Source organism: Babylonia areolata, chromosome 14 (genome assembly GCF_041734735.1).
Source record: "Babylonia areolata isolate BAREFJ2019XMU chromosome 14, ASM4173473v1, whole genome shotgun sequence".
NCBI classification, from domain to species: domain Eukaryota; kingdom Metazoa; phylum Mollusca; class Gastropoda; order Neogastropoda; family Buccinidae; genus Babylonia; species Babylonia areolata.
This window is the reverse complement of record NC_134889.1, coordinates 20,624,988-20,641,628: the sequence shown is the minus strand read 5'-3', so window position 1 is coordinate 20,641,628 and position 16,641 is coordinate 20,624,988. Positions and strand designations below refer to the sequence as shown.

Below are 16,641 nucleotides of genomic sequence, written 5' to 3'. Positions count from 1 at the left end.
GCGATTATACGCTTAGAATGCAAATTGATACTGCCCGGCGGTATGAAAAAAAAAAAAAAAAAAATTAGGTATGCCTGATCTCAATATTGCTCCAGCACGTACTATCTCAGTCAGTACACGTACCATTTGTTATTTGACTGTCCAGTACTAACTCAGACTACACAAAATGATGAGACTAGGGGGACACAGTACAAGATATTGTCGACTGACTGCACTAAGGTGATTTAGACACGTACACTTTCAAGTTCTTTTCAGCACACACACTGATAAATGAGTGTGTGTGCTTAAAAGAACTTGAATGTGTACGTGTCTAAATCACCTTAGTGCAGTCAGTCGACAATAGTCCACTGAATGACACGACGATAATGAATTACTGAGAAGAAGAATCCAGTGTTTCCCTGAAATCCAGTTTTAGTTTCAGATGTACTAGAGTCCATATCTCCACGAAACCAACTGAGTTTATAAAGTGTAGTTTATTATAGGCCCATGTATTATTCACATGAACACCGTCAGTAATGTTATTTGTCCATCAGTTGTATTTTTTGAGAGATCACGCGAGTTTCAGTTTCAGTTTCACTTTCTCAAGGAGGCGTCACTGCGTTCGGACAAATCCATACACGCTACACCACATCTGTTGAGCAGATGCCTGACCAGCAGCATAACCCAACGCGCTTAGTCAGGCCTTGAGTGCATGCTTACATATTTGTGTACCTATGAAAGGGGATTTCATTTTACGTAATTTCGCCAGAGGACAACACTCTCGTTGCCATGGGTTCTTTTTCAGTGCGCCAAGTGCGTGCTGCACACGGGACGTGAACTGAAGTGTAACAGGAAAGATCTGGCAAAGACGAGGAGGAGGAATTTTGTTTAATGTCTCGTCACATATATCGGTGATTAAGACGTTTTGTTGGAGTATTAATGTATACATTGGACTGACTTTGAGTATTATTGTTTGGAAGAGGAGGGGGATGTGGATGAATGGTGAGTTCAGCTGGGGGAAACCTGGCATATGCGGGAGGGGTGGGTGGGTTAAGCCTTGTTTACGACAAACGAAATGCATCACCATGACAATGAAAATCATCAAAACAAAGACAATTCCATGAAATTCTCAACTTTCTTTCCGCTTTCTTTCTCAGTCTTTCTTTTGATATAGATTTTGACGAATAAATGAATTGAACCGTGACCAAATTTTCTACCAAAATGTTATGAAACAAAGAAGGGACTAATTAAAAAATTCAAAGCTTACCTCGTCCCTATCCCACTGCTACTAGCTACAAAGTCCGTTATTTTTGTCCGTTTACTCTTTGTGAATATGCAGAAGTTCCAAATTAAAAAAAAAAAAAAGTATCTGAGATCATATATGGCTTAAGGCTCGTTGATGTGAGAATATATGAGAAAAATAAGAATTTACATCATATTCACATGAAAGCTTATTTTTTTTTTTTTTTTCGTGATTTGTCAATTTTGTTTAAAGAGAGTGAGATCGAGACATTGAAAATATTTCCCTACGGTGCCGAAATTTATCTCCCCTTACGCTCTTCTGTGCATTGGGCGATCGGACTGAAAAATATCAGTGATTCAACCCGACGACGAAATGGCGACCAACGCAGGACTTCCTTGGTCGGTGGCAATAAAACCGTTACTTTCGACATCATACCCGTCTTTTCCAAAGAGCGACATACCAGAATTCACAAAAGCAATCTTACGAAGGTAATTACAAGCAGTGAAGACTTACTTGTGAAATTATGTCCGTATCATTTACGTTCTTTCGGTTTTGTGACGTCTGTCTGCAACAATCATCAAAATTGATCTGGTCAAGCATTCGATTATGTGACCCAAGTGACCAGACAGTCTCGCAGTAACAAAGAATTTTCGGAACTGTTTGTGACAGAAATCATTTCAACGTCTTTATTTCAACAGAACGAGCCACAATGCTTATCTCTGTTTTTACTGGGTTTATATAAGTTTACTCTATATACTTTTCTTGCAAGGAGGCACCATAACCGGTCTGTTTCGTTCTCCTTCTGTTGTGTAGCCACAATCAACTCGTTGATTATTTTCTTAAATCCACCCAGCAGGAAAGATTTTCTGCTTTCTGGAATCAGTTATGAATGTGTTACCGTTTAATCACAAAATATGATGGGTTGGAGTTTTTGGACGAACAGGATTGGAGACTTCAAGTTCTACCAGTTTATCATTAAAGTTTACACACACGATAACTGATTATCCATCATGGATGGTACAATAGTCAGAAATTTTTTTTTTCCGTTGGAATAGCAGTTTTTAAAAGAAAACCTCAGCGAAAATTGGCAGTCATTGAATCTTCCAAGTTCATTTTGTGACCATTGTTATTTGTTAGGTTACATGTATGTATACCACAACATACTGATGCAGGGGGTGTATTAGTTTTGATAGATTCTAGAAATAATTTTTTTCCACCCCTTTGGACATGTATGTATACAAGTCTTTGATATTAGATGATGTTTGGAAGTTGGATAGGTGAGTCTGCCAATACAGGCAACAATAAATGGAACACAAAGTGGTTGGGTTTTATAAACTTAAACTAAAGTGTATGGCTTTCAAGGTACTGAGGAAATTATGGCTGGTCCAATACTTGAGAAAAAAATTAAATGTGATGCTTCAAGTAGTCATGGAGGCTGCCATTTTGTAAAGGTTTTGATGTGAGACTCTCTTTCGCTTTTGGCTGATTTGTGAAACAGATTGAAACAAATTCAATAAAAGATACTGTGCAGGGATTTTCCTAAGGAATAAAATATTGTGCAAGGAATGGAGTTTGGTTCATTTCCATAAAATTTTGAACCCAAGTTTACGGAAGAAGAGTTAAAACAGCTGCTGAAACGTCATCAACACAGACAAATCGAAGTTGTGAGCGCCGATGTAGAAACTGTGTGTTTGCGAACTCCATTATGCCTGAAGAAAGCAAATGCTGCAGAGAAAATGATTTGACTGTTGCAGCTTCTGAAAACAGTGAATGTGATTTAGTCTACAGTTTGAATCACAGAACATCGGTCCTTTCTCACAGTTGTTCAAAACTGAGCAGTCCTGGAAGTTGGCTTTGAGTTTGAACAGTCCTTATGATGTCAGCCACAATTCACCTCTTTCTGTTTCCTCTCTGGAGAGCCAAGCCCAATATGGCGGCACCCTGTGTTGCACCAAGCTGATACTGTGATAGTTTAAATCAATATAAAATTAATTGCTTTGATGTGCAGATATGTTCAGTCTGGTGCATGGTTCTGCTATTATTTACTTATCTGCCTGTTTTTTTTAGCATGATGCTATTTAACTTCATGGCCCCTTTCAGTGATCGGGAATTGTTCATTTGACTATATTTGAGAATCGTTCTAAATGTTACTATACCAGAAGAAAGTAGCATATATATCAACATTAAACTTAATGGCAAGACTGAAACTAAAGTTGAAAGTTAAACAATGAACAATATTACACATTCTGCAGTGGACATTAAGAAAAGTCATTCTTATTTTGAATGACAGATGAGAGTCTGGAGACAACCTTATGCCTGAAAGTTAAACAGCAAACAATATTACACATTCTGCAGTGCAGGTGTAACAACTTCAAAGGTCAATCATATTTTGAATGACAGATGAGAATCTGGAGACAAACTTATGTTTATTTTTCCATTATAAAGCCGACATTAAATCAGTCTGGTGATGCCTTTTTTCAATTTTATTTTTTTATTACTGTGAGTACGTGCATTGCTGGGTGTTTTCATATGTTTTTAACAATAATAAGAAGTAAAGTACTCAATCTTCTGCATGTACTTAATAATCATGCAAAAGGGGTTCAGGCGCAAGCAAGTCTGCTCAACTGTTGATCTTGGGAGTTGGAGACTAGGAAAATCTCAACCCTTGCTTCAAAATGGGTATTGAACTCCATACGCTTGGGCAAGAATTGAGCACTTTAACAGTTTCCTGAACGCACCTTGTATAGAAGTGGGAAACGATGGATAAAGATTAACTTGATGATTGATAAAGGAGTAGGTTAGGAGGGGCAAGTGGCTCAGTTCCTCAGATATTATTTTAGCCACAGACAGTTCAACTTTAAACTTTGGTCTCCAAATGATTGGACAATATAATTAGGTTTTGTCTTTAGGGTTAGGAAGGAAGTTTAAACTTAGGAAAGTATCCAGTTCCTCTATCAGTAGGCAGGATTTATTTTGTTTCCCCTTTATTAGTGCTTTCAAATGGAAACAAATTTGTTAAAGGCCATTGGTTATTGAAATTGTAAATTTAGATCAAACCTGATGTAGTGGATAAGCTTTATGGCTAGGACATTTCCAGAGATCAGATTTAACTCTTTCATCACAACGGGCGACTTGACAGTGCACCACCATATGCGGATTTAATGGACATGGAGGGATCATGTTGATAAGACCATTTTTCACATTGTTACTAAGCTTGACAAATGCAGCCAGTTTCCCTGCCAATAGAACAATGACTAACCCTTTGCCCTCTGATGGAGTTTGAAGTGAACAAGTCCCTTGTGTTGTTTTAATATAAACTGAAGTCTGTGGCGATGTTCACTTTCCAGTGTGTTATTATTATTGCTACTATGTTAGTATTAGTATTATCATTAATATTATTGTTGTTGTCAGTGGTAGTTGCGGTAATAGTAGTTTGGTTTTTTTGTGTGTTTTTGTTGTTGTTTTTCTTGTTTAGTTTTGTCTTGCACTTCAACCTTCTTTTCATTGTCAAATAATGTGTGTATTTTCACCATTGCGTTTGTGTATTGCTTGTTACATATGAATGAGCACGATATAAGCTCATACTTGTTGTTGCTCAAGTCTTCTTAATTGAACGCTGTATTGCACCTTGTTTCTTGATATTAAAAATGTTTAAACCAAGTCTGTGACTGAGAGCATAATGTCCAAACTATTTGGTGCTTGGGAGCCTTTTTCACACAACCTTGGTGGTGAAAGAGTTAAAGATAAAACTGAAGTCTAAAACAGTGTGTGTGTTGTTTTTTTTTTTTTTTAAAAAGGTCTGATGGCAAGATGGTCTGTTTAGCAATTGCACCTTAGCAATGCCTCCCTCCTATCCCAGCCCCCTCTTTTTTTTATTCTTTATATTTTGTTTTCACTCCATTTGGAATTAAATAATCATATCAATTATTATAATGATAATTCTTGTGTCGGATTGTAAAAGGACTTGTCTGTCTTTGCATTGTTATACTGTTGTTTTTAAAAAAAATTACTTTGCTGTGTGAAGATTTTTCTTATTTTGCTGTGTGGATAGGGATTATCATTTCCATTTTGTGTGCACATGCATGTGTTTCAAGATGTTTTAATTGTCAGGATTATTCAAACAAGAATGTTTGGTTGTGCTTTACAGTGAAAGAGACATACTGGAACATGATGAAGAGTATGAGCCTTTCTACTCTTCCTTTGTGGCCCTGTCAGTGCATTTCCTCAGCACAGAGTGCATTACTTGTAAGTTGTCTGTGTCATGTGTGTACGTTTGTGCATACATGTATTGATCATTCTTCTGTTGTCTTTTTTTAACATCTGAAACTGATTGTGTGTGTGTGCGTGTGTGTGTGTGCGCGCGCGTGTGCAGGCGTGTGTGTGTGTTTGCTTACATCATGGAGTCATAATTTATTTTGTGAGTATGTTTATAAAGTTTGCATCTATTTAAAGATGTTTAGATGCTAAGATTTGTGTGTGTGTGTATGTGTGTGTGTGTGAAATAGAAAAGCATGGCACCTTAGTGCATGATGGAATTAGTTTATAGCATGTTTGGATTTTGATGTTAAAATGAAAATTGATTTAATCTTAAAAGTTCTGCTAAGTTCTGCTTGAAAAGCATGTTGGGTAAAAGCAACTGGTCAGGTATCTGCCTAGCAGATGTGGTGTAGCGTATGATATATTTGTCCGAATGCAGTGATGCTTCTTTGAGAAACTGAAACTGCTTGAAAAAAAAGAAAAAGAAAAAAAAAAGGGGCTGGGATGGGTGCAGCTCTGACAGAATGATAGAAATCTAATGAGAAAATGATAATGTGATGGAATAGCTGAATACAGGAAATGTGTGGCTGCACAAAATGGTCTTGAGTGTGTGATTTACAGTTTTTGTGTTACTTTGATGGTTTCAGTGTCCGGATCCAGTCTTGGCCAGTCATCTGCAGCATGCAAAGTGCTGCTACGATTTCTGCTTCTGCGGATGCAGTCTAGATCAGAGAGTTGCACAATTTCACAGGTAAATGGGAATTAAATGTGGCTTGGATGTGATAGTAAGATGTTTGTGTTCAGACTTTTTTTGGGGGTTCTGTTTTTACTTTTTGTTGGCTTATAGGCATAGTGGTGAAAAATGTGCACACACACACACACACACACACACACACACACACACACACACACACACACACACACACACACACATATATATACACACTCTCTCTCTCAACAATGCTCAAATTGTCAAAACACTACCAGTAATTGATCACATTATGTGTTTGTGTGTTATTCCAGAAGTACCTGATGATTTTGATCAAAGGACTGTGCAAAGGAGGTGGGTGTCTGTCTAAATCGGACGTGGTCACCTTCACATCCATGATGAAGGCTTCCAAACAGCCGCCCATCATTCGAGGAGATGCCGAGACCTCAGGTACTGGGTTGGGATGAATGGGTCGGACATGATGATACCACAGCAATTTTAGTAGTAACCAGCATTGGTACTTGGCTGTGTCAGGGAGAGTGGAACAGACATGAGGCAGTATAGAGAATGGAAAAATAGGTTGATGAGACTGATTTAGAGTAATTGAAGCCTCAGTGGTTTAGAGCCACTGATGAGAAAGCACATAGGATGATGATGATGATGATTAATTCATGTGTTGATAGTTCAGTGAAATTGATCAGCTCATAGTTAGGCATAGACCTTAGAGTAATGTCATGAGTGATTGGTTATTTGAACCTTCGTTACTATCGTTTCTTTCTTGTGACATGTAGTTTGTGACATGCTGAGAGCCTCTCTGTGAGGGAACAGTGCAAAAGAAGAACACTTCATCATCTTCATTATTATTATTATTGTTATATACTTCTCAAGTCTTCAGTCCTCACTGCTTGAGAAAATGATGTCAGGAATATTGGCTTCCATGCAAGTTTTATGGCATGAATCTGCAGTGGTGCAGTGGCTTATAAATTAAAGCTAAAAAGTCTGATTTGGAGAATCTTCAGACCTCAGAACTTTGACTAAAACCTGTCTTGGGAACTGAAGAGCACAACAGGATGCTGATCTGTGTGGAGTTACCAGACAAAACTTATGTGTGGAAATCACTTGGCCATTTGGTATTTATATAATAAATGAAATTTGTTGTATATCGGTTTGTAAGATTTTATTTAGACTCACAAGTAATTGTTGATATTCTCTTTTTTTTTGTTTGTGTGTGGAAGTTTTCTTCTTTTTCCTGGAAGTTAATCAAAACCCAAATTTTGGTGCATAGACACTGTGACAGACCCCACCCCAGAGCAGAAAGACAAAAAACTGCTGCTTCGTCTGGACACGGGCAGCAACCTTTTCGACCAGCTGACCTCTGTGCTGGACCAGGCCACCCCTGTGGCCAAAGTGGACGCTGCCCTTGACCCCACCCACTCCTCCGACACTGACGGCCGAACCGCGGGCAGCGAGGGGTCGGAGGATACGCTGACGTCACTGGCGCGGAAGAACATGGTCTGTCTTCTGCAGCTGAACGGGGCCAACATGCTTGTGGAGGCTTGTGGTCACCTGCCGTTCCTCTCCAAGTTCCAGCAGCGGTACCGTGACGCTCTGACGGGGTTGGCCTTTGTCTTGCCTGGCACCCTGGCTGAGGCCCTCACTACCCGAAACCTGTGAGTGGCTGAATGCTGTTTTTATACTGCTGCAGTTTTATTTTATTTTTATTTTTTTTAGTGTTTGCCATCTGAATAAATAGGGGGTGCAGGTCTTCTAGATTTCTGGATCAGACATTTTTTAAAAATTTCGCCTTACTTCTGATTAGTAAAATTTTCTATGGGTCATTTGTGGATTGTTGCCAGATTAGTGAAAATTGTTTGGCAGATGCATTTTTGTTAATGAATTTTTGGGTGTCCATTTTTAGTATGTGCAGTGTGTGGTCAGCTGGTTGTTAACACAGTTTGAAAATCTTGATATATTATTTTCTGTTTTCTGTTGCAAGACCAACACTAGCTTAATTCTTGAATAAAATGTAGTTAAGTAATAGATACATTCTTTGTGAAAAGTAGCAAGGTTTAACTTGACCAGTACTGGTTAACGTTTTTAAAAATACATGTGATTATGTAATGGATACGCTACTGGCGTATTATCCCTCAAGAGTAGCAAGGTTTAGCTTTTAATCTTTCAAGTCTTTTCCATCTTATGGATATCTATATTTTGGCCTATCTGTCCGAAGGTTATTATATTAAAAAAACAATAAATCAGGCATAATCAAATGAATCACTGATCTTCCAATTGTAATGAAGAGAAAAACCAGAGAAACAATGATGGCTCTTGGTTTGGGAAGTATCTACCAGAAAATATCAGACACTGTTTCAAGATTAAATCTTCAAGTCTAAAAGCCTATTTGTTCAAATGATGATTTAAACTGTAGATTGTTCTCCCATCTGACCATCTTTATGTGTGTGTGTGTGTGTGTGCGTGTTGATATGTTTGTGTGTGTGGAGGCTTGGGGGGCTAGTGGTAAGGTGGGAGAAGTGTGTGGGTTGTGAATGATGTCACAGTTTTTGAAATGGTAGTTTATGTCTCACCATTTTCTATTATATTCCCTTGTCTTATTCATAGCAGATGTATTGCTAAATGTGCTTTGAGCCGCAGGGTAGGCACTATTCTTCTTCTGCGTTTATAGGCAGCAACTCCCACGTTCACTCATTTATGAGAGGGGTTTTACGTGCATGATCGTTTTTACCCTGCCATTCAGGCAGCCATACTCCGTTTTCGGGGGTGTAAGCATTATTTAAATGTACCTTATTACCATTATTATTATTATTATTATCATCATCATCATTATTTCTGTGGTCCAGATACCAGTCGCTGCTGAGCGACGTGACGGTGGTGTGGATGGCCTTCTCCCTGCCCATCATCGAACCCCTGACCCCCAAGCGGCTGGAGCAGATCATCACCTGCACCCTCACCTGCCTGTACGCGGCCGTCACTGTGGCCAGTGCTGACACCATCATCAACATGATCAAGCCCGCCACCTCCGCCCAGCCTGCCAGCAAGGACGAGGAGACAGAGGGTTATGGGCGCTCCATTGTGCAGAAAGCTGTATGTCTTGTGGTGTTCTTGGTTTCTTGTTTTCTTGTGTGTGTGTTTTTTTGTTATTTTTTTGTTTTTTGGTTGTTGTTTTTGTTAAACCTTTGTATTAAAAATTTTACAAATATAATGGCAACAAAAGGCAGGCAAACAACCCCCCCCCCCCTCCCCCAAAAAGCACAAAAATTCAGAAAAAACTTATTGGTTTTCTTTCTTTTTCTGTTCCCTTCTCTGCTTCTCTGCTTTCTTCTTTCTTTCTTTGCTTCTCAGGAAATCATTTTCTTTTCTGTCTGAGATTTTTTTTTTTTTTTAATAAAGTTTTCAATGACCTTTTTTTTTTTTTTTTTTATAACTTTTTTTTCTTTTGTGTCCCAAGATAACTGCTGTTTGAAAGAGGGTGGGAGCCATGTGTAAAATATTTGTTTTCAATTATTGGTATCAGTGAAAGGGTAACAGGAAGAAACTGTATTTTGGGAATGAAACTTGTGGGGAATATTTCAGATGCAGATTGCAGATGTTTGAATTTTTTTTTTTTTATTCTGTGAAAGGAAATCAGTTGTGATACATTGATTACTGGACAATAGCAGTTTAACTTAGGATTATATACATCATGTTTGGGAGGGAATAGGGATGGGGTTAGGGAGCATAAATTGGAATAACTACTGTTTTACCAATACTTTGGGAGGATGACAAATTATCCATACAGAAAAAAACCCTGTTAATCAGCCAATCCATCAGACTTTTGGGATCATGGGCCATGAAAAAGCTCTCCATGTGTCCCCTCTTTCACTCCTCTACCTGCAGTGCTCAAAGCCAGGGCAGCACACACATTTTGAAGGGAGAACGAAATATTCTTTTGGTACATTTGTTTTCTTGGACTTTGGGAAGTTGAACGTTAAAAAAAAAATAAAAGGGATGACATACTTTTCTTCCAGGTTGAATTGATTTTTAAAAATATTGTTTTTCAGCTTGAAATTTTCAACTCTGTGTCTGTGGCTGTTCGCAACTCCACACGAGCTGGAGGAAATGTGAGTATTTGTGATTTGCTTTGTACTTCTTAAAAGGAGGAGGACGTTTTGAAAGTCTTGCAATGTTAAGCATCCTATGTAGTTCATGAGACTTGTACAGCAATTGATCAAGGACAGTAATTTTGAAGTGCTTCAAAGTTTCTTGTATCTCACAATGTTATTGAGAAGTATGGAATTGTGAGCGGCTGGAGATTTATAACATGGGTTCAGACAACTACAGTTGGGCCAGTGTCAGTAGAACAGTAGAGCATTTAGCATTGTTAGATATTCAGAGCAGGAACCATGTGCAGTTTTGGAAACCTGGAAAGTGAATAAGAGTATTTAATTAACACAGAGGAATCTTGTGTGGCATGCCGTATGACACCAGGCAGTACAGTACAGTACAGTGCATCTCCATATGCAGTTGTATATACAATATTGTTGAGAACAGCAGAGAACAATACAGTATTATACTGTACATCACAAAACAATGTTGTACAGAACAGATATATTTGGTACAGCATTGTGTGCAGCGCATTATGATACAATTCTTTCATCAGCCAGTAAATCGGACTGTGCTTTTTTTTTTATAGTTTTACATGTAGTGTCTGGGTTTGTTCAAATGTACCTTTGATTTTCCTGTGTTCTGACTGAATTGGTAGCACAAGCAGCATTGACTTGGAAGTTGTGAACCTTGTAAATGGAGAGAGTTTGTTACTTCTCTTTGTTGTTGTTTGATTAATCCTTCACTCTCCTGGCCTTGTTGCTCTGTCACATTGTGGCTGTCGTCACTACTCTCCTGACCTCGTTGCTCTGTCACATTGTGGCTGTCGTCACCACTCTCCTGACCTCGTTGCTCTGTCACATTGTGGCTGTCGTCACCACTCTCCTGACCTCGTTGCTCTGTCACATTGTGGCTGTCGTCACCACTCTCCTGACCTCGTTGCTCTGTCGCATTGTGGCTGTCGTCACCACTCTCCTGACCTCATTGCTCTGTCGCATTGTGGCTGTCGTCACTACTCTCTTAGTCTCGTTGCTCTTTCACATTGTGGCTGTCGTTGTTGTCACTTCTCTCCTAGCCTCATGGTTCTTTCACATTGTGGCTGTCGTCACTACTCTCCTAGCCTCATGGTTCTTTCACATTGTGGCTGTCGTCACTACTCTCCTAGCCTCATGGTTCTTTCACATTGTGGCTGTCATCACTACTCTCCTGACCTCATTGTTCTTTCACATTGTGGCTGTTGTTACTGTTCTCCTAGCCTCATGGTTCTTTCACATTGTGGCTGTCATCACTACTCTCCTAGCCTCATGGTTCTTTCACATTGTGGCTGTCGTCACTACTCTCCTAGCCTCATGGTTCTTTCACATTGTGGCTGTCGTCACTACTCTCCTAGCCTCATGGTTCTTTCACGTTGTGGCTGTCATCACTACTCTCCTAGCCTCATGGTTCTTTCATGTTGTGGCTGTCGTCACTACTCTCCTAGCCTCATGGTTCTTTCACATTGTGGCTGTTGTTACTGTTCTCCTAGCCTCATGGTTCTTTCACATTGTGGCTGTTGTTACTGTTCTCCTAGCCTCATGGTTCTTTCACATTGTGGCTGTCGTTACTTCTCTCCTAGCCTCATGGTTCTTTCACATTGTGGCTGTCGTCACTACTCTCCTCGCCTCATGGTCTTCACATTGTGGCTGTCATCACTACACTCCTAGCCTCATGGTTCTTTCACATTGTGGCTGTCGTCACTACACTCCTAGCCTCATGGTTCTTTCACATTGTGGCTGTCGTCACTACACTCCTAGCCTCATGGTTCTTTCACATTGTGGCTGTCTTCACTGTTCTCCTAGCCTCATGGTTCTTTCACATTGTGGCTGTCATCACTACTCTCCTAGCCTCATGGTTCTTTCACATTGTGGCTGTCGTCACTACTCTCCTAGCCTCATGGTTCTTTCACATTGTGGCTGTCGTCACTACTCTCCTAGCCTCATGGTTCTTTCACATTGTGGCTGTCGTCACTACTCTCCTAGCCTCATGTTTCTTTCACATTGTGACTGTAGTCACTACACTCCTAGCCTCATTGCTCTGTCACATTGTGGCTGTAGTCACTGCTCTCCTGGCCTCGTTGCTCTGTCACATTGTGGCTGTTGTTACTATTCTCCTAGCCTCATGGTCTTTCACATTGTGGCTGTTGTTACTATTCTCCTAGCCTCATTGCTTTTTCACATTGTGGCTGTCATCACTACTCTCCTAGCCTCATGGTTCTTTCATATTGTGGCTGTTGTTACTGTTCTCCTAGCCTCATTGCTTTTTCACATTGTGGCTGTCATCACTACTCTCCTAGCCTCGTGGTTCTTTCACATTGTGGCTGTCGTTACGGTGACAGGTGGCCCAGAACCTGCACCTGCTGGCAGCCTGGGTGTTGTCGAAGGGCCTGCAGGGCATCATGGGACACACGCCGGCCGTCATCTTGGAGCGGAAGGACTCTGGGAAGCGTGAGGGGGCAGGTCACAAGGCCAAGGAGACGTCCAGGCCACTGTCCACAAAGAGGTGAACAACATTGTGTGTGTGTGTGTGGTGGGGGGGATAGGGTAGGGAGAGGGGTTTGGGGGTGGATGCTATGGGGGTGTGCAGGTAGAGGTTTAGTGTGTGTGTGTGTGTGTGTGTGTGTGTGTGAAGTAGCATTTGTGAATATGTGTGTGTGCTTGTGTTGTAAGTAATATTTATGAATATGCTTATGTATTTTAGACATCATTTGAAAATTCCCGTATGTAATGTTATGCTTCGTGTATTGCGTGATTGTTATTATATTTTCCTTTTTTTGTTTTTTTATTTTTAGGTCAGGATGAAAACAAGCCTAATAATTAATATAGATTTTTCCTTTTCCCAAAAATAACATAATTATGTAATTCATTACATTTTACAAGGGCAGGATAAAAACAAGCTTACTGGATAATATGTCCATTCCCTTTTTCCCTCTCATAAAACGTGCTTATTCCTTTTACCCCAAATAAAAACATTCATTTATTTTTATGAGGGCAGGATGAAAACAAGCTTAATTAATAACAATATGTCTATTCCCTTTTTACCCCTCATAAACCATTTATTCTGTGTGTTAAAAATCCAAACTGTTCACTGATTGGTGTGTGCGTGGTGGTGTGGGCAGTAGTCACCAGGGGTTCAGTGTGACGGCAGTGGCGCTGGCCTCCAGTGCTTTGCAGTTGCTGACGTCTCTGCTGGAGGACTTGCAGATTGAGGGCAGCGTCGGGGACCTGGAGGTGTGTAACACACAGACATGTGTACGCACACAAGCATGCATGCATGTGCACACACACACACACACACACACACACACTCGCGCACTTGTGCCTGCTTGCATGCAGATATGTATACATTTGTTCAGCTGCTGGTCAGGCATCTGCTTAGCAGATGTGGTGTAGTGTATATGGATTTGTCTGAATGTATTGATGCCTCCTTGAGTAACTGAACTGAACTGAATTGAACTCAGCACTGATATGGCTCCGTGTGGTCAGCTAGGCTAGAAGCAACAATGATGAATTGATAAATGAATAAATAACTCTTCAGACATAATCCAGCGTGCATGTTTGGGCACTCATGTAAACTCACACATACATATTCTTTTGATAATGCAGGTGTGCACACATTGAGAAAAAAAAGGAACAAGCATCCAATACACTCACATGCATACTAGACATAGCAGGTGTGTGCACCCACACTCGAACACATACACTCGCATGCACTCTCTTTCCTTTTCTTTCTTCCTCCCATGTTCTCTGTCAGTCTCTCTCTGTGTCTCTGTCAGTGGACAGAAAGAAAGTGACAGCGCCCCGAAATGGTGACATTGCACAAGCGTGCCCGTCAGTGTACTTTGAGGGCAGAATTCAATAAATAAGATTTTCTGTTTGATTTGAACAGTATTTTATTTGAAAATCCCACAGTCCAAAATACAATGAATTGGGCAGGACCACCCTGAAAGTTATATAAAGTCCTTTTGTAACAACATACGTTTGTATTCAGACATTAGCTATGTGACGGATGTCTCAGCAGGGAGAAATGTAAACCATTCTGGCATTAATTATAATAAATACTAATTATTCCCTGTAAATATGAATATTCCTGTCCCCTGTTTGCTGCCAGGTGCCACCCGGCGAGGCCATCCCCAACCTGGACATCAAACTGCTGACCTCCATGTCGGCATGGCAACGGGTCCGGCGGCTGCTGGGCACTGTGGGCTTGGTGGACCTGCTGTTCAACCTGGTGATGGTGTCCTTCAGGAAGGTCAGAGACATGGAAAAGGGGTGGGGGTGAAGGGGTGGTAGCACCAGAGATGAGTAGAGAAAGTTACACACGCACACACACACACACACACACACACATATTCACACAAAATCAGAACAATAATCCATATTCATTGACGTCACCATTATTTCTGTCCCAGGCGGTGATGCTGAAGAGAACCAAACAAGGCTCAGAGACGGCAGAGACCAGCAGCAGCAGCACGTCTGACTCCAACACCTTCTATGAGGATGACTTCAGCACCACGGAGGATAGCAGTGAAGGTTAGCGTGATGAATGATTTGTCTGTGTGGACATGTGTACAGTGACGTTTATACATGTAAAACCTGACAGAAATCTTTTTATGAACACATATACAGAGACATTCGTCTGTGCAAAACCTGAAGAGTGAAATTATGACGTTTCCTATTGTTGAAACTGTAGCTCTAAACTTTTCCATCACCACTCCACTTCCCCACTCCCTCATCCGCAAATCTCCCCATCTCTCTCTTTCGCATGGGTGGTAGTATTTCAGTATTATATGGATTTCCGTTTTGGCATTTTTGCCACTTGCATTCTTATTTTGTGAATTAAAAAAAAAAAAAATCCTTTCTCTTGCTTTATTTTGGTACTAAGAGACACACGGTTAAACAGCCTCTGAACCCCAACTGCAGACTTTTCATTATTACAGAAATCAGTCATTCCCACCCATGTTTGTATATATGACATCTGCACTGGAATTCACCTGTGTAAAACTTGGAAAGAACATAGTTATGTCTGTAAAAATCAAGTCTGTTACCGGTACCATGGTCACAGAGCTAAATTATGCCGATAGTATATCTTACCAGTATTCTTTTCTGTAAAAATTGTAGCTGCCAATTTTTATTTCTCTCCACTCTTTCTTTCCCTGGTTTAATTTACTGAAAGCCCGTGCATGACAATAAAAATTTTCCTCAATATTGCCTTCTCCCCCCCCCCACCCCCCCTCAAAAAAAGGGGACGTGGTGGGGACCTATGGAGAAAGAGGACCATGATATGTTTTTTTTGTGTTTGTTCTGTGTGATGTTAGTCATGGCATGTTCACATTTATTTGTCCGCTGCTGTTGTGTGCTTGGTATCTAATGTTAGCGTTTTCTTGCAGGAGATGGAGTGATCTTTAACTTTTGTCTCAGTACAGTCGGCAAAAATTCATTGATAAAAAGTACTGACCATGAAAATCTGACCGTGGAATCAAAGCAGGGGTTTTTATTTCTAAAATGAAAAATGTTATGAAAAAGATGTATATGAACATCATATTTTGAAAGTTGTGTGATTATAGTTTGATTTGCCAAGCACAACTGCTTTCATTTTTCTTTTTGCTTTAAAACAAGATGCATTATCTTGGAGAAGAGAGAAATTGTGCAGAAGCTTTAGGAAAACTGAAATATGTGGAATACTTGTACCAGCATCACCCCATACTGCTGGCATAGTGACAGTAGTGAAATGGGCCAGTGTTATGGAGAGGTTTTTATTAGCCTCAAATAAAGGAGGTATGTGTTTAGTCATCAAATTACTTGACTTAGCTGTAGAGACAATCTCTCTCTTTCTGTCTGTCTCTCACTAAGTCTCTCTCTCTCTCAGTCTCTCTCTCTTTCTCTTTCTATCTGTATGTCTGTATCTGTATACAAGTGTCATAGTACATGTATGTTTAATTTATTTATTTTTATTATGATTTAATTTTAATTATTTTTCTGAAGCATCATACAGTGAGTGTTCCACCCCACTAACGGCGGCGGTGTTAGATTTGATGTTTGAGCTAGAGTTAGGGGAAGAGGACTATGGGCTCGTTTTACCTCAACCAGAAGAGGACTCGGAGCCCATCCTTGGGGAGTGGCTGGAAGGCACGCTGTCGCCTGAGGAGGACACAGAGCCCCCCATCTCCTCCCCCTTCCTCCCACGTCTGGAGGTGCAAGGGGAGAGCAAGCGCAGTCGGCAGCCGTCGACGGACGAGCCCCCCAGCCTGGTGCCTGACAAGCGGGAGCCTGATGGGGTGAGTGGCATCGACAGCTTGATGATGATGATGATAAGA

At 40.5% G+C, this 16,641-nt stretch overlaps 1 protein-coding gene across 6 annotated transcripts in view; it reads left to right on the top strand.

Moving 5' to 3' along the window:
• Positions 1-1,568: 1,568 nt before the first annotated feature.
• Positions 1,569-16,641, top strand: part of LOC143289901 (E3 ubiquitin-protein ligase UBR4-like) — a 154,119-nt gene continuing 139,046 nt past the window's right edge. For all 6 annotated transcript variants that reach the window (XM_076599140.1, XM_076599138.1, XM_076599135.1 and 3 more), the window contains exons 1-12: positions 1,569-1,710; positions 5,370-5,467; positions 6,127-6,230; positions 6,503-6,638; positions 7,474-7,858; positions 9,047-9,290; positions 10,247-10,306; positions 12,664-12,827; positions 13,444-13,555; positions 14,436-14,576; positions 14,737-14,857; positions 16,415-16,602. In XM_076599140.1, the coding sequence (XP_076455255.1) occupies positions 1,595-1,710; positions 5,370-5,467; positions 6,127-6,230; positions 6,503-6,638; positions 7,474-7,858; positions 9,047-9,290; positions 10,247-10,306; positions 12,664-12,827; positions 13,444-13,555; positions 14,436-14,576; positions 14,737-14,857; positions 16,415-16,602 (1,869 nt within the window). In that variant the 5' untranslated portion in view covers positions 1,569-1,594. The remainder of the gene's footprint in view (positions 1,711-5,369; positions 5,468-6,126; positions 6,231-6,502; positions 6,639-7,473; positions 7,859-9,046; positions 9,291-10,246; positions 10,307-12,663; positions 12,828-13,443; positions 13,556-14,435; positions 14,577-14,736; positions 14,858-16,414; positions 16,603-16,641) is intronic.